General features: G+C 42.7%; 1 protein-coding gene across 2 annotated transcripts in view; it reads right to left on the bottom strand.

Moving 5' to 3' along the window:
• The window catches only part of LOC113405155 (FYVE and coiled-coil domain-containing protein 1-like), an 80,232-nt gene extending 56,128 nt beyond the window's left edge, over positions 1-24,104 (bottom strand). For both annotated transcript variants that reach the window (XM_026646074.1, XM_026646075.1), the window contains exons 1-4: positions 24,073-24,104; positions 12,196-12,380; positions 5,833-5,939; positions 1,571-1,696 (exon numbers count right to left, since the gene is read on the bottom strand). In XM_026646074.1, the coding sequence (XP_026501859.1) occupies positions 1,571-1,696; positions 5,833-5,939; positions 12,196-12,253 (291 nt within the window). In that variant the 5' untranslated portion in view covers positions 12,254-12,380; positions 24,073-24,104. The remainder of the gene's footprint in view (positions 1-1,570; positions 1,697-5,832; positions 5,940-12,195; positions 12,381-24,072) is intronic.
• Positions 24,105-26,027: the final 1,923 nt, after the last annotated feature.

The raw sequence follows: 26,027 nt of genomic DNA, 5'->3' as shown, positions 1-26,027 counted from the left end.
GGTGGAAGGTTTCTGGTGTCTCTGCCCCTCCAAACATGTGCAGCCAAACAAGATGCATAAGAATCTGGTGTTCATCTAGCTGTACAATATAAATGCACTGGAATTTTCATTTAAAGAACCATGGGAAGAAGATGGATTTGGAGCTGAAAGAGGAGATTGGAGAAAGAGGGGTTGGGGAAATGTTTCATACTCCAAAGCCAAGACAGAAAGCTGGGTGGGGAGAGGAGGTTCTCCTGAAACCAAATGGAAGACTGTAGGAAGAGGATGAGGAGAAAGAAGTGGGACGGGGAACATAGGGGCTGGCTGTGCTAGGGGCAGCCATGCTAGCCTCATGGCTGGTTCTCTGATCATCCTGAGAAGTTGCACGATGACAGCAGTCAAGGCTGCTGTCAGGAAGTTCTGACAGAATAGATGAAAACTTCTTTATCAACAAGTGCAGCCTGGGAATAAAATAGCCTAGGAGTCATCAAAACCAGGCATCAGGACAACAATCAGCAGAGCCAACAACAATGCTCCACTTACCCAGGGGGAAAGTCCTTATTCGGGGGGATTTAAATTTACTCTAATGACTCAGAAAGGATCAACATTAAATACTTCTTGCAGTGTTTACCTCACTGACTAATAGATGTAGAGATTAAGGTTTGCTACTCTGTTGATATTGGATTTAGGTTTTATTACTGTGTTACTTGCTAACATGTACTTTGCTTAGCCCAATAAGAACCATTTCACTTTGAGTCCTTTCATGTCAGCTCACCTCAAGCGATAACAATAATCTTAATCCTCAAGAATCACATGGCATTTTATATCTCCAACGCACTGTGCAAGCATTAAGTGAGTATAGACATAAAACCAAATTCTCTACTCAGTGACTCCCATTCAACCATATTGATCAACAGGAAAGTGACAAGAATGGCAAAACTTTACTACTTTTTCCTCTTGCATTCAATCAAATCCTGCCCTCAGGGAACCTGTGCACATGAGGGCAGGAACTGCCCCCTTGATTTATTTCTGTTGTATCCCCATTGTTAAATCGTAGGCATTGACCCTAAACAGAGACCTTGTCCATCATTCATCAAATGTTTTCTTTTTCTAGTGTAACTGAAAACACATAAGAACATAAGAACGGCCCTACTGGGTCAGACCAAAGGTCCATCTAGCCCAGTATCCTGTCTTCTGACAGTGGCCAGTGCCAGGTGCCCCAGAGGGAATGAACAGAACATGTAATCATCAAGTGATCCATCCCCTGTCACTCATTCCCAGCTTCTGGCAAACAAAGGCTAGGGACACCATTCCTGCCCAATGTAATTTAAAATAATTCAGGACTTGACTGAGGTCAATGGGACTACACCTGCAAGGAAGAGCACACCAACATGCATAAGGATTGTGCAATCTAGCCCTAAGAAATTTGATGAACAATAGGCATCACTTATCTTTTGGTTTTACATTCTGCAAAGACAGAAAAAAGTCCCATTCCTTCTCCTACTTTTCTTTTGAGTTCTGTAGCTCTCCCAATGGACATGCAGAAACATGAACTGTCTATTGTGATGATTAATCAGTCTGCTTTACTTACCTCTGAAATAGACTTAACAAAGCGGATCCCATCATTAGCTCCTTTGACTTTAGCCAGACAGTCGCAGAAGTAATCCCAGTAGTCTTTTCTGTTCCCCAGCAGTGTGGTCTTTTCTTTCTGGTCAAACTTCAAAAGGAATAAACATGTAGAAAAATTTAAGACACTGAAACACAGAGTTATTCTATGTTTCTCTCCCATTGATATTCACATTCACAGCTATTAATTTTAATTAGGGTGACCAGACAGCAAATATGAAAAATCAGGACAGAGTGTGGGGGGTAATAGGTACCCATATAAGAAAAAGCCCCGAATATCAGGACTGTCCCTATAAAATTGGGACATCTGGTCACCTTAATTTTAATTAATAGGAGATGCGTGTGCACATCAATGAAAGGAATAGACATCATTCTATATCAATACAATTTGATGGATTTAAATGCTGCTCTACAGTTCGAAAGACAAACTTAAATTAGGGCTGTCAAATCACTAAAAAAATTAATCACGAGATACAAAAATAACCGTGATTAATTGCAGTTATAATTGCACTGTTAAACAATAATAGAATACCATTTATTTAAATATTTTTGGATAGTCTCTACATTTTCAAATATACTGATTTCAATTACAACACAGAATACAAAGTCTACAGTTCTTTGGAATGGTGGTCAAAGCATGAAGGGGCATATGAATGTTTAGCACAGGGGTAGGCAACCTTTCAGAAGGGGTGTGCCGAGTCTTCATTTATTTACTTTAATTTAAGGTTTCGTGTGCCGGTAATACATTTTAACGTTTTTTAGAAGGTCTCTCTCTCTCTCTATAAGTCTATATATTATATAACTAAACTATTGATGTATGTAAAGTAAACAAGGTTTTCAAAATATTTAAAAAGCTTCATTTAAAATTAAATTAAAATGCTGATCTTACGCCACCAGCCTGCTCAGCTCGCTGCCAGCCTGGCGTTCTGTTCACCTAGACCAGCAGTGGGCTGAGTGGGGCCTGACCTCTGAAGCCCCCCACACCCCCAGAAGGGTGGGTGTGGAGGGCTTCAGAGGTCAGGGCAGAGGGCTGGGGGTGTGTGGAGGTGCAGGGCAGAAGGCTGGCGGTGTGGGGGGCTTCAGAGGTCAGGGCAGGGGGCTGGAGGGGTGGGGGGGGGCAGGGCAGAAGGCTGGGGGTGTGGGGAGCTTCAGAGGTCAGAGCAGAGGACTGGAGGGGTGTGGGGGGTGCAGGGCAGAAGGCTGAGGGTGCGGGGGGCTTCAGAGGTCAGGGCAGAGGGCTGGGGGTGTGGGGGGGTGCAGGGCAGAAGACTGGCGGTGGGGTGGGTAAGGGCAGAGGGCTGGGGGTGTGGGTGGAGGTGCAGGGCAGAAGGCTGGGTGTGGGGGAGGTTCAGGGCAGACGGCTGGGGTGCTCGACTCGTGGGGGTGCTCCCAGCCCCCTGCCCTCTGCCCTGAGCGGCTCATGGCAGGGGGCTGGAAGGGATATGTCCTGTTCCACCCCCTGCCCCAAGGCCCGTCCCTACCTCTTCTCTGCCTCCTTTACCCAGGGCCGGCTTTAGCAAGGGGCTGCCACACGCCGGCTGGAGCTCCGGCCGGGAGAGCAGGGCCGCGGGGCTTTTGCAGAGCAGCGAGCACTTGCCATTCCTCCCCCATCCCTTTGCAAGGGCCGGCACAGGGAAGGAGAGGAGGAGGGGCAGGAAAGCAGGCTGCACCACGGCTGGGGGAAGGACGGGGGGAGCTTGGCTGCTGCAGGACGGAGCTTCTGCCTCCTGCCCCAGCAGGGAAGAGCGGTGGGCGGGGGGGCTGAGTGCGGCTGGGGGTCGGAACCGCGGCAGGCAGCCGCGTGCCATTCAAAATCGGCTCGCGTGCCATGTTTGGCACGCGTGCCATAGGTTGCCGACCCCTGGTTTAGCATATCTGACACGTAAATACCTTGCAATGCCAGCTATAAAAATGCCATGCGAATGCCTGTTCTCACTTTCAGGTGACATTGTAAATAAGAAGTGGGCAGCATTCTCTCCTGTAAATGTAAACAAACTTGTTTGTCTTAGCAATTGGCTGAACAAGAAGTAGGACTGAGTGGACTTGTAGGCTCTAAAGGTTTTCATTGTTTTGTTTTTGAGTGCATTTATGTAACAAAAAAATCTACATTTGTCAGTTGCACTTTCATGATAAAGAGATTGCATACAGTACTTGTATGAAGTGAATTGAAAAATACTATTTCTTTTGTTTCTTTTTTACAGTGCAAATATTTGCAATAAAAATAATAATATAAAGTTAGCACTCTACACTTTGTATTCTGTGCCATAATTGAAATCAATATATTTGAAAATGTAGAAAAACATCCAAAAATATGTATAATACATTTCTATTGGTATTCTATTATTGATTAACAGTGCAATTAAAACTGCAATTAATTTTTTTAATCAAGTTAATTTGTTTTGAGTTAATCACTCGAGTTAACTGCGATTGACAGCCCTAATTTAAATAATCAGCTTAATTAAAGAATAGCCATTCAAATCTATTCAGAACTCGTAAATTGATCACTGGGATTTACAGCATTTCCAATACTAATACATTGCACAAATGTAGGTCAATACATTGAAGGTAAGGTACTGAAAAATAGGTACATAAATCCATACAGCTTACAATGAACTCAACATAGATCACAAAATGCTTTACAAAAAGTGGGTATCCCCATTTTACAGACCAACTGAGGAACGGACTGATTCAGTGACTTTCCCGAAGACAGAGTGAGCCATTTACAGAATCATGAAATGAATCCAGATCTCATGGAGTGGAGAACTGTGAGCCAATGACTCACAAAATGATGAAGCAGACTGGAGTGTAGTTGTAGCTGTGTCGATACCAGGATATTAGAGAGACAAGGTGGGTGAGGTAGTATCTTTTATTGGACCAACTTCTGTTGGTGAGAGAGACAAGCTTTCAAGCCACACAGAGCTCTTCAGCATGTCTCTCTCACCAACAGAAATTGGTCCAATAAGAGATATATTATCTCACCCATCTTGTCTCTCTAACTAGACTGAAGGTATTCACAGCAAAGTAACTTTCCCTTTTTACTTGGTTTTTGATCAAGGATAAAAAAACCCCAGACATTTCAATTAAAAAAGCTTACTCTTTGTATTATATTTTCGATGTTATAAAACTATTTTTCATAGCAAAGTCATGTTTTTGCTGGCAAAAACCTATACATTATACAGGTAATTATATTTATGAAATACTTTTTTTTCCCCTTAAAACAAGTCATCATTCTTATTACCAAAGAGTTTCTGTGATAATGTAAAATGGCATATTTCAAAGTCAAGTTATAAAAGCTCCCCATACAATGCAAAATTCCTTGTGTTCTCAAAAGCAACCTACTAGTTATGATACACTGCTTTTTCATATATGCATATTTACTTTCTATTGTAATAGGTGCAATAAGTATTGACACATGGGAGCCCAACAACTAAAAGGAAAGAGGTCTGTACTGTACTTAGTTCTAATACATTCTGATTTTTTTATTAATAGCTAGATTCAATACTGAACCTTAAATGTAAAAGAACAATATAGATAAAGGAAAGTCCAGTTCTCCCATATGATTAGGGCTCTATTAAATTCATGGCCATGAAAAACACGTCACAGACCGGGAAATCTGGTCTTTTGTGTACTTTTACCCTGTACTGTACAGATTTCACAGGGGACACCAACATTTCTCAAACTGGAGGTTCCGACCCAAAAGGGGACCACAGGCGGGGGGGGTCTGCAAGGTTATTATAGGGGGCTTGCAGTATTGCCACCATTACTTCTGCACTGCCTTTAGAGCTGGGTGGCCAGAGAGCAGTGGCTGCTAGCTGGGCACCCGGCTCTGAAGGCAGCACCTCGCCAGCAGCAGTGCAGAAGTAAGGGTGGCAATACCATACCATGCCACCCTTACTTCTGCTCCACTGCTACTGGCAGCGGCGCTGCCTTCAGAGCTGGGCTTCCGGCCAGCAGCTGACGCTCTGCAGCCAACCAGCTCTGAAGGCAGCGCCACCACCAGCAGCAGCACAGAGGTAAGGGTGGCAATACCATAACCCCCCCTACAATAATCTAGTGACCCCCCACAACCCATTTTGGGTCAGGACCCTTACAGTTACAACACTGGGAGATTTCAGATTTAAGTATCTGAAATAATTAAACATATGATTTTTAAAATCCTATGATGGTGAAATTAACCAAAATGGACCATGAATTTGGTAGGGTCCTACATGTGATTGTGTCACTTACCTGTAAAAGGTATTCAAGCTTGTAGGAAAACTTTTGCAAGCTGATGCTGTCATCGGTGATTGGTTCCCCTCCTTCTTGAAATTCTTTGCTTAACTCTGTCACAGCATCTTTAAAACAAGACACCAGAATAAGTGAATAAAGATAGATGATGTCTGGGGTTGAATTCACAAACATTTTGAAATAAATAAATGGGCTGTCTCTCTTTACACTGTGTGTGTGTATTCACTTTTTCAGCCAGAGTGTTTTAGGGGATGTCTACTCTACAAACTGAAGTCAACCTATGTTCGGTCATTTACAGCCTGCCGTGGCTGATGTCCTCAGCCCCACACACTACCCTCCTTCGATTGGTGGTGTGTGTCCTCACCAACTGAAGAGGGGCATTGTGGGGGGCTGAGAGCTCTCAGCTCTGCACAGCTCCCCGCTGGGAGCCCACCTGCTCCCCTGGGCTTCTCGCCTCCCCGCCAGGAGCAAGGGATCGCCACCTACATTTCTCACCTCCCTGCTCTCTGCCAGGAGCAGGGGGCAGCCACCTGGGCTTCTCGCCTCCCTGAGCAGGGATCTCCTTCCTTCAGCATATTTACCTCCTGGAAGTTTCAGAGTGCGCTGGCTACAATACACAAATGAAAATAAATAGACTAATCCTGTAATAATTAAGTATGGAACTCTGCTGTCTCAAAGGGCTATGCTTCCGAGTAGCACCATAGATGGCTGATTTTACAGGTTTCTGCATTCCCTCTCAGTGCCTAATTGGGCTTTCGGTCTCCAGCTCTAGTAATGAAGGAGGGCTGACCAAATACTCGATTTGTCAGTTTGGGGGCCAAACCAAACCAATAATAATTAAAAAAAAATCCATTTGTTTTGAACCAAAACTGATATTTTTGAGATTTTCTTCACCAAAAGTAAAATGAAGAAAAAAAAAGTTTTAGATAAAAATTCCCTGAAATGAAAAACTAGAATTAAACAACATTTTGGGTTTTTTTTGTTTGTTTTTGTTTCATTTCATTTTGGGGGTGTTTTCTGATCCAAAATTTAATTTATTCAGTTTTTTGTTTTGGGAGTTTTTATCCCTTGTTATTGTTTTTTAGATTTTTTAAAAAATAAAGATAGCTAAATTTCAAAATGTAATGTTTCAAAACGAAAAGTTAAAATGTTTCTTTTCAAAATGGATTTTCTTTTTGGGAAAAAAATGTTCCATTTTTTTTCTGCTGAAACTATTTGCCAAATTCATAGTTTGTGAATAGTTTCAGTGCCTGGAAAAAAATCATTTTTTGGTAAATTTACTATTCACTGAAAAGTTTTTTGCCCAGCTTTATTCATTACTGCGTGAAATCTAAGGAGGGAACAAAATCCCTTCTTACTGGAACTCAAGTGGGGTCTCCATACTGTGTCAGAGAAAGTCAGAGTCCCAGCCCATGGCTTTGCCTTTTCTTTCATATGAGGCATGAACCAAAAGCCTGGACCATTTGTGGTCATTAAAAATCCCTCACACTTTTCTCAAGTGGAAAGGTCTTAATCATAGAATCATAGAAACGTAGGGCTGGAAGGGACCCTGAGAAGTCATCAAGTCCAACCCTCTGCACTGAGGCAGGACCAAGTAAATCTAGACCATCCCCGACAGGTGTTTGTCCAATCTGTTCTTAAAAACCTCCAGTGATGGGGATTCCACAACCTCCCCGGGGAACCCTATTCCAGAGCTTAACTCCCTTTATAGTTAGAAAGTTTTTCCTAATATCTAACCTAAATCTCTCTTGCTACAGATTAAGCCCATTGCTTCTTGTCCCACTGTCACAGTATAACTGCCCCCCCCCCAATGGGGACCCCTGGGTAAGCAGTTTAGCATTGTATGTTGCTAGCGCTTGTATATGTCCTGAAGTGTATTGTGGGAAGGGTTGAAGGTGAAAGTGTGGAGGAAAAGGTTTCTTTACGGGTTACAAGAGGCCATAGAGGGAGGAAGGGAGAAGGAAATGGGTTAACTCGATGCTCCACCTAGGTCTGAAGATAAGACGCTAACTCCAGCCCAAGGCCACGGCACACAACCGACTCTCGGCTGCCTGCCAAGAAAGACGGGGGCCTGGATTCCAACCCCAAACAGCCGTAAAAAAAAAGAATTCAGCTAAACAGAACTGCAGGGGCTGTGAAAACTAGTAAGACAGTGAAGACCAGCGAGGGGGAAAACAACAGTTTCACGTCCCTAAAGCCAGTGTGTTTTGGAAAAGCTAAGAAAAGCACAAAAGGCTGGTTTGAACTGGTATAAAAAGCACGGGGGACAGAGGTCCCTAAACAAAATGCCCCCAAAACCCCCTAGGACATAAAACCCTCCTAAAAGCTAAAGCAAATCGGAGATCAACAGCGGACCCTGGACGGCCTGTGCACAGGACAAAACTCTTGTCCACCCTTCCCCCTCTTCTTCTTACGTTACACCCAGGCTTGGTTAGCCTTGGGTTGTGCGTGTGTAAGTATGAAAGTGGGTTAGGGCGCAGGTGCGAATGCTTTCTTTCTTCCTCTAAGTAACGTGGGAAGTACCCAGCACTCACCGCTGTTATTTTATTAATAAAGCTTTAAAACTTAGTCACTTGGTGTGCTCCTTCATCTCCTCCCCTAATAATCCTGAGGCCTCAGGCAGATTGGTAACATAAATCTGTCACACTACCTTCAGTGAACACAGAGAACAATTAATTGATCACCGTCCTTATTATAACAGCCTCTAACATATTTGAAGACGGGTATTAGGCTCCCCCAAGCTTCTTTTCTCAAGACTAAACATGCCCAGTTTTTTAACCTTTCCTCATATGGCAGGTTTTCTAAACGTTCTATCATTTTTGTTGCTCTCCTCTAGACTCTCTCCAATTTGTCCACCTTTTCTAAAATGTGGTGTCCAGAGTTGGACACTCCAGTACTCCAGCTGAGGTCTCATCAGTGCCAAGTAGAACAGGACAATTATTTCCTGTGTCTTACATACAACACGCCTGTTAATACACTCCAGAATGATATTAGGCATTTTTGCAGCTGTATCACATTGTTGACTCTTATTCAGTTTGTGATCCCGTATAACCTCCAGATCCTTTTCAGCAGAACTATCATCCAACCAGGTATTCCTCATTTTGTAGTTGTACATTTGATTTTTCCTTCTTAAGTGAAGTACTTTGTACTTATCTTCATTGAATTTCATCATGTTGAATTCAGACCAAAATTTATCAAGTTAGTTTTGAATACTAACCATGTCCTCCAAAGTGCTTGCAATCCCTCAAGATTTGGTGCTCATCTGCAGATTTTATAAGCATACCCTCCACTCCATTAACCAAGTCATTAATGAAAAGATTGACTACTACTGGACCCAGGACTGACCCCTGCAGGACCCCACTAGATACATCCTCCCAGTTTGACAGTGAACCATTGGTAACTACTCTTTCAGTACGGTCTTTCAACCAGTTGTGCACCCACCATACAGTAATTTCCTTTAGACCATATTTCCCTAGTTTGTTTATGAGAATGACATGTGGGACTGTGTCAAAAGCCTTACTAAAATCAAGATATATGACATCTACTGCTTCCTCCCTATCCACTAGGCCAGTAACCCTGTCAAAGAAGAAAATTAGGTTGATTTGGAATGTTGGCTATTCCTTATAACCCTATTATCCTCCAAGTGCTTACAAATTGATTGTTTAATAATTTGTTCCAGTATTTTTCCAGGTATTGAAGTTCCACTGACTGGTCTATAATTCCCCGGGTCCTCTGTTTCCCTGTTTAATGATAGATACTGTGGTTGCCATTCTCCAGTCTTCTGGGAACTTACTAGTCCTCCAGGATTTCTTGAAGATAATGGTTAACAGTTCCAATATTGCTTCAGCTAGTTCCTTAAGTACCCTAGGATGAATGTCATCAGGCCCTGCCAACTTGAATACATTTAACTTATTTAAACATTCTTGAATCTGTTCTTCCCCTATTTTGGCTTGCATTCCTTCCCCCTTGTTAATATTAATTGTATTTAGTATCACCATTAACCTTTCTAGTGAAGGCTGAAGGAAAATAGGCCTTAAACACTTCAGCTTTCTTGACGTCATCAGTTAGTGGCTCTCCTTCCACACTAAGTAGAGGATCTACACTTGCTTTTGTCTTTCTCTTGCTCCTAATGTATTTATAGAACCTCATCTTATTGCCTTTTCTGTCCCTTGTTAGGTGTAAATCATTTTGCGCCTTAGCTTTTCTGATTTTGTTCCTACACGAGTGCTGCTCTTTTGTACTCCTCCTTAGCAACTGGTTCATGTTTCCATTTTTTGTAGGATTCCGTTTTGATTTTCAGGTCATTAAAGACCTCCTGATGGAGCTATATTGGCCTCTTACCATTCTTCCTGTCTTTCCTTTGCATCAGGACAGTTTCCAGCTGTGCCTTGAATATTGTCTCCTTGAGAAATTACAAGCTCATTTGAACTTCTTTTTTCCTTAGATTTTCTTCCCATAGGACCCTACCTATTAGTTCCCTCTGTTTGTTAAAGTCTGCTTTTTTGAACTCCATTGTCTTTATTCTGCTGTTCTCATGCCTTCTTTTCCTAAGAATCATGAAATTGATCATTTCATGATCACTTTCACCCAAATTGCCTTCGACCTTCAGATTCGCTACCAACTTCCTCCCAGTAGGTCAGAATCAATTTAAAATGGCTGTTCCCCGGGTTACTTCCTCCACTTTCTGGAACAAAAAGTTGTCTCCAATACATTTCAAGAACTCTAATCACCAGATTGCGTAATACCATCTTCCCTACCTAAATCTCCTCCTGTAGTTTATTAAATCTGTGAAAAGACTGCCTTTCCCCCCTCACCAGTTTATATTTTTAATCTGAAAAAGAAAGGGGGAGGGGAAAAGGATTATTTGGAGAAGGAAGCAATGACAGGTTTAAGGAACGGCTCTAATATATCATGTTCTATTCCCCTTGAGTTGTCAAAAACAACAGTGGTTGAAGATGCTCATTTTAATTATATAAATAAATAAAACAAAGATTAAATTTCATCTCCGTTGCAGCTGTTGACCATTTGAACAGTCACATACAGAGAAAAAGCAATACAGTTCTTTGCCCTTATATCGCACTTTCTATTTTAGGAGCCAGTCTGCTAGATCAGGGGTTCGCAAACTGTGGGTCAGGACCCCAAAGTGGGTCGTGACCTCATTTTAATGGAATCGCCAAGGCTGGTATTAGATTTCCTGGGGCCAAAGCCCAATGGCGTCATATCTGGGTGGCGGGGCTCAGGTTACAGGCCCCCCTCCTAGGGCTGAAGCCCTTGGGCTTTGGCTGTGGCCCCCCATCCAGGGTGATGGAGCTCAGGCTTCGGCTTTGGCTCTCCCTGCCAAGGCAGCGGGGCTTGGATTTTGGCCTCCCCCGGCCCGAGGCAGTGGGGCTCAGGTGGGCTCAGGCTTTTGGTCCTCTCTTCTGGGGTTGTGTAGTAATTTTTGTTGTCAAAAGGGGGTCGCGGTGCAATGAAGTTTGAGAACCCCTGTGCTAGATGAACATTAATGAATTAAGGCTTGACAACTAAGGCGAGCAACTGTCCTCATATTTCAGATGAGGAAACCAAGGCACAGGAATACTGGCCACTGATTTAAGGTGCTTCAGTTTTTGAAAGCCAAACTTGGGCTTGTTGTGGGTCCTTGGTACTTATGAAAAATAGGCCTAGAGGTGGGCATCCAAAACCATTGATCAGTTTTGAACATTTTGGCCTACGTCCCTTCCTCAAGGCTACACAAGAAATCTGTGACAAAACAGGAAAAAGAACAACAGTCTCCTAACTAATCTGTGCCTTAACCGTAAGACCATCCTTCCTGGATCTTCTTCCTCATGCCCATATTTGATTACCAAGGAAAAATCCCCACTCATCCTCCTTCCCGTTCTTTCCCTCCCATGGAGGCCTGTCATCACTGTTTGCAGCACGGTATTGTGAACAAGGTATTTGTCTTAGTGAACAATGAATGACCCATTGTGGGCATTAAAAAAAAAGGGGGGGGGGAAAGAAATCAGAGCTGATCCTCCCCATTCTCAAACTGTGCTTATTTACAGCCGTTTAGTTCTGTTGACTTCAGTGGCGTTTCTCCTGACTTGTGAGTGAGAGAAGAATCCAACGCACTGTTTACAGAAAGAGTAGATCCTAACCAGAGAGAATTTTTTCTTCTTTGTAAAACAGACATAATTTAAGATCCTACAAAAAGGCTTAGTAAACTTTATGTAACATTTGAAATCAGAGTCACATCTATACAGAACAGTACAATTTCCTGTTACAGTGTCATACACAAATATCAGACAAACACTCCCCCCCTTCAATTAAAACATGAGGAATGCAGCCCAGCCTACAGAATTAATCTGCCAACAGGCACCATACCTTGCAAATCTCTGATAATCCTCTGTAGCTGGCTTTCTCCACTAGTTGCTGCCATCATGAAAACCAAAGGAGGTGCAAGCCCACGCTGTTAAACTTTTCACCCAGCTAGAAAAAAAGGGCAGAGTTCACATCCTTGACGACCATTCAATTAGTGGAGATTAGTTTCCTTTGTGGCATCTGCAATTCTGAAAGAAGAAAATCTATTTATATATAATATGGTACAAACAGCACATGCAGACATGCACACACATACACACACTTACCTGCGGTGCTTTGGATTTTTAAAGCCCATTTAATAATGTTTCCATAGTGAGGTTTTTTTCTAGTAACCCTGTACTACTATTTTCTTTTTAATTTAACCTTCCCTGTCCCCCCTTTTCAAATGTAGCTCAGTGGTTTGCGCATTGGCCTGCTAAACCCAGGGTTGTGAGTTCAATCCTTGAGGGGGCCACTTAGGGATCTGGGGCAAAATCAGTACTTGATCCTGCTAGCGAAGGCAGGGGGCTGGACTCGATGACCTTTCGAGGTCCCTTCTAGTTCTAGGAGATAGGATATCTCCATTATTTAAAAAAAAAAAAAAATTGTGATAAATTTTCATTCCCCCATTGGAGCTGACACAAGCTAGTTTCACTGTCTAGTTCAAGATAGGATTCTATATAGCTAATCCTCTGATCCTGAGTGAAGGTCTGATAACATGAGAACGTCCCTACAGGAGCTCTATGCCGTACCTTTTCTATATGGAACACAGAACACTGTTACAAGCACATTTCCTTCACTCCAGAAAGCAGCAGCCTTACTAGCCAGAGTACCAAGAATGAACCTTAGTGTCCTAGAATGAGTATGGTCTGATTGTCTCCTCTGGGATCGGTGGATATTCCCATTCTGATATGGTCAATTCACTGTTTTACTTGAGTCCCAAACCTCCAGATTATTTTCAAAATTGCCTGGTCTCCTCCCTCTTCTTACTACTCACAGTTTCCGGTGCCACATTATTTTAAGGTATGTTACAGCATCCCTGGCTAGGACACTATAGTTGGGGCCTTTTGAGGGTTCCTATTCAGTTTTCTGCTCCAGTCACAATGGCAAGTTAATTTATAATAAATAATAATAATTGACAACCTTGAGTAGCACTTCTCATCCACAGATTTCAAAATATTTTACAAAGATGGATAAACATTAAGAGCCAAATTTTCAAGTGCTTGGTGCTCCCAATTGGGGGCAAATTTTCAAAAGAGCTCAGCCCCCACTGAGGCACCTAATAAGGGGCAGATTTTCAAAAGCTCTGGGCACCCAGCAGCTCCCATTGTGACACTTTTGGACAGATTTTGAAAAGAGCTCAACACCTAAAATGTTGAGTCTGTTGAAAATCTGGCCCCACTTGTATATGTTTTAATGCATATATAACTGTTGGTTTATTTTATGTAACTGCGATGATCACCGTCTTTTTAAGCAGTGGTATGAGAAGATTAAATAGCTGCATACATCTCTTCCATTCTTTATATAACTATATAGACATACTCCAGTGGGTTTTTGGGGGAGACCAGATAAGTCATAGAGGTGACACTTTAAATCTTAAGTGCCCACGTGCTGCTTGGCTGTGTACCTGTCACAACCAAGTCCTTGGCCTTTTTGACACAAGGTAAAGATATTTAAAATAAACCTCAGCAAAGAGACTGACAGACAAATAAATAAAAGGCTAAAATTGTTCTCTCAAGTGCACTACTCCTAATACCCAAATTTAGTCAATGTACTGTTTTCCACTGCCATGCTTTGATTCCTATTGGTCGTGTTATTAGGCTGGGCTAGATCTCCCTGTCCTACGGAGCACACTTGTTTCTGTGAAGTCCCCAGCATGCACATCTTGCTATATAAAAATTCAATAATAATAATATTCAGAGTACACATATACCTTTGCAATTTAAAAGCAGCCCTTGTTCTCAAGGCAACACACTGGATGCAATACCAACAATCAAAAAACGGAGCCAGCTCTTCAGCGGGTGTGAATTGGAACAGTTGCACTGATGGAGCTATACCAACTGACACCTGTTGAGATTCTGGAACACCAGGTCTAATTCTGATGTCACACTGGTGATAACCAGGAGTAACTCCATTGAATTCACTGGAGTTACACCAGCAAAAATCAATGCAAGACGGATCAGAACCAACTCCCCCACTTTCTTTTGATACTCTTATCTTTAGCCTCATGACGTAATGATTCCTACCCTAATTCTGACTAGGGGTTGCATACAATAACATCTCCATGTTTTTTTGGTCACTGGTTGAGTTTGGTTATGGTCAACAAGATGATAAAGCATCCTGCATTAGAGAAGTTACCTCATATCATATAACAAACACAGGGCCCTCCCCCCTTCATCAGGCCACTTTACAGTTGTGGTGTAGGGGCGGAAGGTGCTGCTGTAAGTGGTCAGTGTGCCCCTTCAGCAGGTTAGTATAGGGCACCCATTGAATTGGGAGGCTACATCCAGCCTTGGCACTGAGCACCCTTACCGACTTCCCAGGACAGCCACCGCATAAAAAGGGATGATCCTGGGAAAACCTGGACAGGTGGCGACCCTAATCCCCTCTTCTGCCCCTATGCAGGGGCCAGGCATAATCACAATCTCTGAGCTTGGGAAGCACAAAGGCCGCATGAGACCATCATCTACAGCAGCACAAACCTCTCCAAAAAGGTGCAGAGCTGAGGGTTTACATCGGGGTGGGCAAACTACGGCCCGTAGGCCGGATCCGGCCCACGAGCTGTTTTAAGCCAGCCCGCGAGCTCCCACTGGGGAGTGGGGTCTGGGGCTTGCCCCACTCCAGCGCTCCAGTTGGGGCGCTGGGTCAGGGGCTGCACCACGTGGCTCCCAAAGCAACCGCATGGCCCCGCTCCAGCATTAGCAGGTCTGGCGCCAGCATGGCCCCGCTCCAGTGCTAGCAGGAACCGGAGAAGGGAAATGCCACTGCTTCTGGGAGCCACCTGAGGTAAGCGCCGTACAGAGCCTGCACCCCTGAGCCTCTCCCCATGCTCCAGCCCCCTCTCCCAGCCCTGATCCTCCTCCCGCTCTCCAAACCCCTCAATCCCAGCCTGAAGCACCGTCCTGCACCCCAAACTCCTCAACCCCAGTCCACCCCAGAGCCTGCACCCCCAACCAGAGCCCTCATCCCATCTAGCACCCCAACTCCAATTTTGTGAGCATTTATGGCCCGCCATATAATTTCTATTCCCTGATGTGGCCCTCAGGCCAAAAAGTTTGCCCACCCCTGGTTTACATTATGACCCAGCACCCTCTACTGTGCAACACCCCAGCAGGGGGCAGCATACAGTGCAATCTTTAATAGCATAGCACTGTGGCTGCACTCACTTGGGCTGAGTGGCAGTCCAGGAGGCATTGTACCTATCATAGTCCTGGCTCCCCACCTCTCAGAGTCCGATCTGCACCGAGAGGCCTCTGCGGGGTTGGAGGAAGATGTTGTGGAGATATGTCTGGGGTCAGGGTCTCTGCTGCTCACAGAAGCAGAGGGGATGATTCAACCCTGGCAGATTTTGCAAGGAAAGATTGTACGTAAATTGCTTCTGCCTCATTCCGCATCTATAACATGGGGATAAATGGCATTTCCCTACCACAATGGGGTGTTGTGAGAATAAATACACTAAAGATTGATGGCCCCGTGGGTGCTTCACAAAACATCTATGAGAGATTTAAAGGCCAGAAGGACCTTTCTGATCGTCTAGACTGGTCTTCTGCATTACACAGGCTATAGTATTTCATCCAGATTCTCATATCCTGTTGTTTAGGATACACCCCACCACACCGCTGTCTTGTTGCAGAAGTGTAAAATTATCTGAAATGGGCAGCAATTGTGGGATCGGTGAAATATTAATAGATCATAACTTAAGTATACAAAAGACCTACACAACCTGCTTTGGTCACTTCAACATTTATGCAAAACTCTGAGCTAGCTCCTCTCTAATGACACTGACATTAATAGAAATGAATGGAACGACCCCCATTTACACTAGCTGGAAATCTGGCACGTGATTTCAAAGAAGGAGGTAAAGAACCTCATTGCTCTCTCTATACACTCACGCGGCAGTGCCCAGTGAGTCTGGGAGGAGGCCACATTTCTTGTCATCCCTTTTTAAATACAAGTGTGTGGGTGATTAAATCTGCTTTGTAGAGGAGAAGAGCCGTGAGATTAAACTGGGAAACAGATGGGCATCAGCCCAGACTCATCCACTGGAGAGAAGAAAGATTTACCCCAAAGGGGAATTAAACAAAATAACAAAGAAGAGCAATGATTATAGGTCACTTAGAGTTTAGTTGCACAGTAGCTATGGAAATTCACAGTATATTTTTGAATGGAAAAACCATGCTCTGAAGACATCTCCTTTATTCTCCTCCCCAAATACCTCCTGCAAAAGATCAATGACATGATAGATAGTTAACTACATAAATTATACAGAATGGGCTGTTTTCATTACATAATACTGTTAACCCCCTTGGACAAAATTTATTGCTAGAGTATCCACTGAAGTATCTTAAGCTAATGTTATTACATAGTCTATGCTTTGGCCATAGAGCAGCATAGGAGCAGGTACCTCAAGACACAAGTACCTCACCACACATTCTTTGCCAATATTATATGACCTTTAAGTATTCAACACCTGGTTATGATAGCACCTGTATGGAAACAACGGGTAACTGAAGATACTCCAGGGCCCAATCCTACTCCCCTTGCTGCTGTAGTCCCATTGATTTTAAAGGTACTGCTCCCTTGAATAAAGTGAGCAAGATTTGTCCCATAATAGAAGACAGGGACCACTAATTGCAAAGCGCACTTTTGGAGGGTGACACAAGAAATCTAGCGACTGTTGCATAAATACACTAACAGCAGGCACGCGTGAGTGAGCTACTAGAAGTGCAGAAGAGTCACTGAGCAGAAATCTCACTGCAATGCTGAAGAATTAAAAAAAACACTTTTGCCATTTCTATAACCTTCAGGAAGACTTTAATACTTTTTTAAAAAGTTAAATATTTACACTGACACTACAAGAAGCATACAGTTCCAATGTATATTTCTGATATCCTGCCTCAGTCTGTATAGTATCATGACTGGTACGTTACTGGCTCATTTAGCTGCTATACTCACAAAAACTAATGACCGCTGTTTGCTGTGATTAAGAATTTGAGTAATATAGAAAGAGTAACATGACCCCTTTCACATAAACATTTAAAAGGCCATTATGCTTTATCATCAGATCTTCTTCAACAAGGTTATAAATATATGTGAGAAAATACCTACGCTCAATAGGGCACATTCTGAATGGAGAGGCAGCCTTAAGTCTGAATGTCAATGAAGAATTCCCAGAGCCTTAAAGTGTGATTCCACTCTGAGAAGTGAAATCTACCTTCGTACTGAACAAATCTTCTCCCTCCATATTTCAATCACTTGTATCTGCTAATCACAGTTATAAAAATAAGTTTTCAGTACTTTTCACGCCTGTTTAATATTGCATAGGCAAACCTGCTATGAGAGGGTGAGCTGAAAACCATTCTGGATTTTGCATATATCCTCCCCCTCCTGCCCTCTCATTCTAAGGCAGTATACTAGGGCAGGTAGTATCACTTATTTTATTTAAAAAAAAAAAGATTTTGTAGAAAAACTGAACACACAAAAATCATAGCATATCAACGCATGGTAACCAGATGAAGTATGCAAAAGTATAATTGTTATACAAAATCTTGGTAGAGGAATAGTATGGTAATACCTTAGAACACTTTACATCTACTCTATTGGCCAGGATCTTGCATTCCAGGGAGAGCAGACACTTTGCAGAATAAGAACACCACACAGTGACATGATATCGTATTGTCACTTACATCCGGGCCTGATACCACATGAATGGATCTACTACAGCATGAGTGCTGTGTCTCAGCAAGATCAATGAGATTTTGCAGAATATCTAACCATGCATCCATCCACGGGTATACCTTTTCCATGTTAAATGTTTCAAATATAAAAATGTATGTAAACTAGCTAACGTGGCTGCTAGGGTGACCAGACAGCAAGTGTGAAAAATCGGGACGGGGGGTAATAGGAGCCTATATAAGACAAAGCCCCAAATATCGGGACTGTCCCTATAAAATCGGGACATCTGGTCACCCTAGTGCCTGCACAGAAGACTGTTTTTTTCCCCCACATAACTTGAGCATTTTTTGTTTTTAAACAAAAGGCACAGGTGTACAACTGATTCAATAAGAATTAGGTGGGATGTACGCTGTTATAAGCCACATTTTTTACACTCAGTGGGGGAGTGAAGTGGCAGGAAGGGCATTTGAAACGTAGAAAAAAAAAAGAACCCATTTTTACTCTGCAACACTGGAACAAACAGGCCTGACACTCAAACTAAGATGCAAGTTAAAAGCTCTCAAAACAAAAAACAAACAGAACAGAGTTGATGCACTACAAGGATGCTGCCATGATTTGGGGGTGCAGTGTTTTGCCCGTAATGCTCTTCGCACCAACAATGCTGAGGTGTAATGACCATTTCATGCAAACGGAGAGGCAGAGGTGGACATGTGCTTATCTCACAAAGAGACCACTGTTTCATAGGAGATTTCACTATGAGAGAGACTGCACACTTGAGGAAGCAGTCAGTTAAAAGAGAAGAAGGCTCTTTTGCTGAAAGAAAATACAGTGATATCACTCTTAGCAAACTTATCTGACCTTGTTTCTTCTGACATGCCATCCCCTGCTACTCTGCCAGTGATGTAACCTCAACACCTTATTCATCCACTTCTCAAACCACCATCTCTACACCTTTTTCTATACCGCCCCCTTTGCATGGAAGCCTTCCAGAGCTGCTGTGCAAGGCCATTTCCTTCATCCCTCCTTCAGACCCACCTCTACCATGACACCTGCATGTCAAGTCAAAGACATTTACCTACAAAAAATTGAATGATTTTTTCTTTATACTGCCATGATGAGCGCAAACCTTTGCTGAGTAACTATGCAATCCCATTGCCAGAAAACCTGCTCTTCCTCCCTTTTCTCCCAGCATGTGTTCTGATACCTCCTTCATTGAGTCATGTCTGAAATCAGCTTGCAAGCTCCCAAAGGATGTGCGATTCCCAGCACAAGTGGATGTGCACATGCTAGCTCTGCTCGAGCTAGCACCTAAAAATAGCAGTGTGGCCACAGCAACACAGATGGAGGCTCAGGCTAGTCACTCGAGTATATATCCAGAGGGTCAAGCAGGCAGCCCGAGCCACTGCCCATGCCACTGCAGCCACATGGCTATTTTTAGCACACTAGCTTGAGCAGAGCTAGCATGTGTCTATCTGCCCGTGCTGGGAATCACACATCCCAGCTGCTGTGTAGATATACCCCAAGGCAGGAACCATGTCCCTGGAGCTATTCTAGTGATGGAGGCCATCAAGATACCTAGCTAGAAAGATAAAATATATGGCCTACATTTTTAAAGTGCCTAGTGATTTGTGGTGCCCAACCTGAAACATATTAAAGAGGACTGATTTCCAGAGGGCAGGTCCTCATCACTTTCCGAAAAATCAGGCCCCTTTCAGGTGTGTAAAGTTGGGCTTCAAAAAAACGGAGGCACCCAAAATCATTAGTCATTTTTGAGATTTTGGGCCTATTCCCTTGTGCGAGGAACCTCAAGTACTTTTGGATACTTTAATACAACATAATAGGTGCTAATAAATATTAATAACCATTGCCTCTATTTAGGAGAGCTGTCCTTATTATGATTTTTACCCAAACATTTCCTCTTTCCACATGCTGTCCCTCCGAAAATCTCTTGTGATCCAGTGAATTTCAGTGGTGCTAAAAGGGGTGGGGGTGTCCCTATTTATAGTTTTCAAATATTGGCAGATGGGCATGCAGCCTTACATCACCTATACCACCAGGACATTATGGGCCCTCGCCCTTACTCCTTATGCTATACTGAACTCCCAATGGAATCAGTACTAAATTATAGTGAAAAGATTAGGTTTGGGCCCTGCATGTGGAAACCATCGCAGAGTATGAGTGGGGTAGGTAGAAGGCAGTTGAATTAAATCAAGAACGGACAGATATGCAGAGAAAACCTGAATTGTTCCCACTGAGTGAGTCATGCCATCACAAGGGCTAGGGGATGAGCACGCCTCATGTTCTACTTTCACATCTCCACAGCTCCATCGGTTTGTGGTGATGCCCCAGGAAGTACTGACCGAGTGCTCCCATGGTACCATTTTACAGTAGAGAGCCTGTTTTGGCCCTCCATTTTGTTTGTTTGGGTTGCAAAATGAAGAACTTTAAAAAGTAATTTGGCTATGGGATATCTACAAGCACGATCCTTTTTGAACAGACAGACACATAGATAACAGAAGCCTGTATTAAGCCAGCCTGATCCTGTTGTTCAATGTGATACTGATCCAGTTTGTCAGCTGTCAAAAAGGAAGTTGCTTTTGGTAAACTAAGCAGACTCGGTTGCTGCCGCTGCAGCATGGCATTGCATATCCCTTGCACTTTGCAGAAATAAGTGACGTTACCCTGGTGCTTATACACTGCGGTGACTGGCATTCAATAAGTACCTTAGATTAGACAGATAGATGGCAACCTCAGCATATAGCAATGGCTGAAAAAGATTAAATCAAAGAATAGAAGACACAAGATAAGATTGTGGGTGTAACAAAAGTTTGCAAACATTGTTGCAGCTGAACAAATCATATTAGAGACCCTCATTTAGCAACCAAATTTTAGATTGTGTAAACACCTCCTCCGCCCTGCCCTGAGTTTTGCAATTCCTTTTTTTGGTTATATTTTGAAAAAAAATTATGATTTAAAATTATTCATCTGCGGGTTTTGCAGCCTAAAAACAACTGAGTTAGTGCACATGACCCTAAAAATAAAAATGACTAGTAACAAAAGTAGATCTGGAAGAATTAGTCTATTTTCATTGTACAAGAAAGGAGAAACGTAAAAAGTAAATAATAGTGAAAATTACATTGGATTTGAAAAATTCTCTCCATTTTAATCAACTAAGGAGTATTAGTTGATAAAGGCTAGGAGGTTCATAAAATGTTACCCAACCATGTCTCTTTAAAAGGATGCTGTCAGCTTAAAAATCTAATAAAAAATTACTCGAGTTAAAAGTAGTTTTAGGTACTACCTTGCCCTGGAGTCCACCTAGCAAATTCTGTAGTTTTACAATCACATTTGCTTGCATTTTTAATGGACTACTCTCCTGAGTTTCTGTGTTAGGCCCTGATCCTGAAAATACTTCTGTATGCGAGTAAGACTTTACACTATGGGTCAGATTCCCATTTACATTAAGGCCCCTTTCTACACCTCTTAGGCAATATAAATGCATTACAGCCACTTTAAGGCCACTTTACACTGTCAGAATGGTGTATAAAGGGGCTTCTGTATAAATAAGATTCAGGTTTCATGGCTAACTGACTAGAGGAAAATGTGAAATCAACTATACACTCAGTGCTGTCAAATGCATAAAGTAAACAAACTGAAACATCTGAAAATATATTTTTCTCTAATCTTTTTTTCAGTCATAGTAATCTTACTTTTTAACAACAGTAAGCAATTTTTTTTCATAACAGAACTATGATTTTTTTTAAGTGAAGGTGCCCCTTTAAGGATCTCTGGAAAACTGCAAGAAGGACATCTTGTACACAGTAATACAATTTGTGTAATTAAACATTGTTCTTAAATCTGTTAAAATATAAATGCCCCCTTCAAGAGAGTTTATCTTCCCTACTGCATATTCCATTTATGTAGATTCAGAACTAAAGAACACTCCTACATAGAGTGACCAGATAGAAAGTGTGAAAAATCGGGACAGGAGGTGGGGGGTAATAGGCACCTATATAAGAAAAAGCCTCAAATATCGGGACTGTCCCTATAAAATCGGGACATCTGGTCACCCTACTCCTACAGTAGAAACAACGAGGAGTCCTTGTGGCACCTTAGAGACTAACAAATTTATTTGGGCATAAACTTCCGTGGGCTAGAACCCACTTCATCGGATGCATGAAGTGAAAAATACAGGAGCAGATATAAATACATGAAAGGATGGGGGTTGCTTTACCAAGTGTGAGGTCAGTCTAACGAGATAAATTCACCTACAGTAGAATTCACCAGGACCTATGATGTTATACGGACAACATAAATTCAATTTTTGTGCACTGAAAGTTAATCACAATCGGTGGTGGTGAAGTGACAGGTGGGATCAGAGTTGAAGAACTCAAGTATCCACTCTTTGTGCTCTAGAATCAGAAATGTAGGGCCTGATACTTCAGATTTACACCAGTATGAAAGGAGTAACTCCAAGATAATCAATGGAGTTACATGGCTGTTAAAACAGTGTGAGAGGAGAATCAGGCACTAAATTCCATATATGTTATTAAAAGTGCAATGAATTCACCAGCCCTTTCTCCTTTTCTTATATGCAGCATAACTCCACCACATGCCAGCTGGCCAGAACAGGGTCTCTCTAGTAAGAATGCAAAGTGCATGCCAATAAAAACAGATCATAATTTCATAAAGCTATCACTTTTTTTTATACTTGTCTAACAGGTATGTGCAACAGGGTTAACAATAGCAGGAGTGCTGCAGCTAAATCCTCAGACATTCTGGAGCGAGACCAGGCTGGCTTTGTGCAGACAAAATCCTCACTGTCATCAGTAAATTTGCCTACATAAGGACTGCAGTGAATGTTTACGTCAGAATTTCATAAGTGGTGGTGGTGGGGGGGGATTGGTGTGCACATTTTCTACAAAATGTCCAAATAAGTTGCTCCTCCAGAAAATTTGCCGAACTCTCCTCTAATGAGAAGATTATGAACAATCAAAGACAAGTTTACACTTTGGAGAAACACAGAACTTTTTCACAATTCTATTTGGGAGAAAGATAGACATTGTTATTATTTCTGATGTCAACAGCATTTCACAGGCATGTAAAAACACTTCCCTGCCGTAAAGATCTTCCAATCCAAATATCGGTTACAGTATTGGACTACTACAGAGAGCGCCTCACACAGGGACAGAAAGAGAGCAAGACTCCTCGGTGTTTTGTAGGGTGACCAGACAGCAAATGTGAAAAATCGGGACGGGGGGGGGTAATAAGAGCCTATATAAGAAAAAGACCCAAAAATCGGGACTGTCCCTATAAAATCGTGACATCTGGTCACCCTAGAACAAGGGGACCGAGAGGGAGGCAGAAGCGGCAGCAAAGGAGAGTTGGTAGCGACAGAAGAATGAGGACGGGAGGAAGGCAGGGGAAAGCATGAGAGCTTTGACATAGCATCCCGCTATTGCATGCTAATGGACTGGGTGGCACATCTTCATGTCGTTTTTCTGCTTCCTGACAAGGTTTAAACTAGGCAGGAAAAACGACTGTCAGCTGCTCCGCCAGAAGCTGTTTATTGTTAGCTGGCTATGAAAAAAAAAATCTACCTGTTACACAACACGCTGGAAACTTGCTGGGAAACAATATCACACCCCTGCCAAGTGCCAACTTGTGAGAGTCACAAATAGGAACGGGGGGGGGGGGGGGGGGAAAGACGGGGCCGCGGGGGGGGGGGGGGGAGGGGGGGGGGGGGGGGGGGGGGTCTGCCTGCAAAAGGCAACAGCAACACCCCCACAGCACGTCGGCAAGACACCACCAGCAGCCAAGTGACAAAGTCAAAACAAAACTAAGTGACTTCTCCTGTCCCACAGAACTGAGCCTGCCTGGCCCGGCCCGGCCAGCCCCTCTCCTGCCAGGCCCTGCCTCGCGCCCCGCAGCCAGGCCACTCCTCGGGGGGCTGTATTTACACAGGGAAAAATAAGTATATTCCACAGAGGGGAGAAAGTACATTACCTCCGCCTAGGCAGCCATTACATAGGAATACATTGGGGAGGTTTTACTACAACTCCCATGATTCCCCTGGCCTACATCTCCCGTGAGTCCCTTGTCCCTGCCTCTCTTTAACCCTTTAGGTGCAGGGAGTAACTGATCATACCTAGTTCTTACCTGATACTTTTTATCTGCAGCTCTCGAAGCACGTTGCTAAGTTGGGTGAACACCATTCCTCCCCCCTCTCCTACCCATTTTACAGATGGGGAATCTCCGGAATAAAGAGGCAAAGTGACTTGTCACACAGCAGGTCTGTGGCAAAGTTGGTCCTACAATCAAGGCAATACTGATGCTGAATGTGTTACTTCAGAATCATTGTCAGAATAGATGGTGAATAGAGCTGGTCGAAAAATTACTGTTGAAACTTTTTTGGTGGAAAATGGCACTTAGACGACGTAGACATTTGTGCAGAAAAATATATCATCCCTCTGGTTTTAAAACAAAAGTTTTTAAATTAAAAAAATTTTTTTTTAAATGAAAACACCTAGCTAGCAAAGGCCTAGGGAAACTTTCCAATGGCCCCAGCATGGGAGTGAGCATTTCCAAAGGGGCATTTTTCCTCTGTAGATTTATATGGCATTTGCCTTAAGACCTGCCTTCACCTATTTTCACATACAACCAATGAAGATCCTTTTTACCCTCATGCTACTCTTCAGATTGCTTGAGTATCAGCAGCAGAACTCTCAGGTATCACTACATCCATGTGAGCCATTGCTCACACAAACAAATGAATGGAGGGGAATGGAAGTGTGGTTCCAAGGTCTTTGGCCCTGCCCATTATTTGAAAGAGTTTTCCTTTTACTTTTCTGATGTATAAACTACTGGAGAACACTAATAATGTAATTTAGCCAGTTATATGCAAATTACCAATGGAAATACAGCTGCAGTACTCACATCACTCAAACCTAGAGTCAGCAGTGCATACCTTTGCTCAGATAGGTAGCACTTTGGTCTACCCAGAATTCATGCTTCCTTGTAGTGGTATATATTGAAACACAGGATATGAAACAATCTAAGGTTTCTTGCACAGCATCCATGCTCATCGTCCCTAAACACTGCTGTTTTATTTGGTGCCTGGATTGTCCATGTTTCAAGTTTGAAAACTGACCCCTGAACATATACAATGGGCCCAATCTTGCTCCCACTGAAGTCAGTAGCAAAACTGCCACTGACTGCAAATAGAGAATGAGCAGGCCCCAAACCTCAGCACTGTACTATATTTTGCAAAATGAAGATTAAGAGCATTAGGAAGCTACACTAGGTACAGTGGTTTATAGTCCATATTCTTGTCTTGAATAATACATTTAGGTATATAAAGATAGTGTAGCCTAGTAGATGGAGAGCTGGGTTCTAATCCTGGGACTGTCATTAACCCATGGGTGACCTTGGGCAAATCACTACTCTTCTCTGTACCTTGGTTTTTCCATCCCTAAAATAGGGGTAATAATATTAACCTCCTCGTAAAGCACTTTGAGATCTGTGGGTGTAAAAACTGTTATATAAGAGCTAGATATTTTATATTATAGTAGCGTCTAGGAACCCCAGTTACAGACCGGGGCCCCAGTGAGGTAGGCACTGTACAGACAAGTAACAAAGAAGACATTTCCTTCCCAAGAGCGCTCACAATCACACGACAAACTGCAAATACTTCAGGTACAGTTTTAATAGGAATTAATCGAAGACAGAAAATACCAAATGTTACATGTTATTCTGCATTAGTAAAATTCAATTTTCTTTACATACTCCATTTTCAGAAATACAGATATCCTAACCAAAATACACACAAGTTAAAAATCAAACAAATTTAACTAAACTGTTTAAAGCTAAAAAACAAAAACAAAAAAACAAATTAAAAAAACAATCCACATGGTTAATCTTATCCCTTTATTATATTGTCCGGCCTTATATAGGGTATGAAA

The sequence above is a fragment of the Terrapene carolina genome, unplaced genomic scaffold (assembly GCF_002925995.2).
Source record: "Terrapene carolina triunguis isolate 2854851 unplaced genomic scaffold, T_m_triunguis-2.0 Scaffold34029, whole genome shotgun sequence".
NCBI classification, from domain to species: Eukaryota; Metazoa; Chordata; order Testudines; family Emydidae; genus Terrapene; species Terrapene triunguis.
This window is presented reverse-complemented; position numbering and strand designations above follow the sequence as displayed.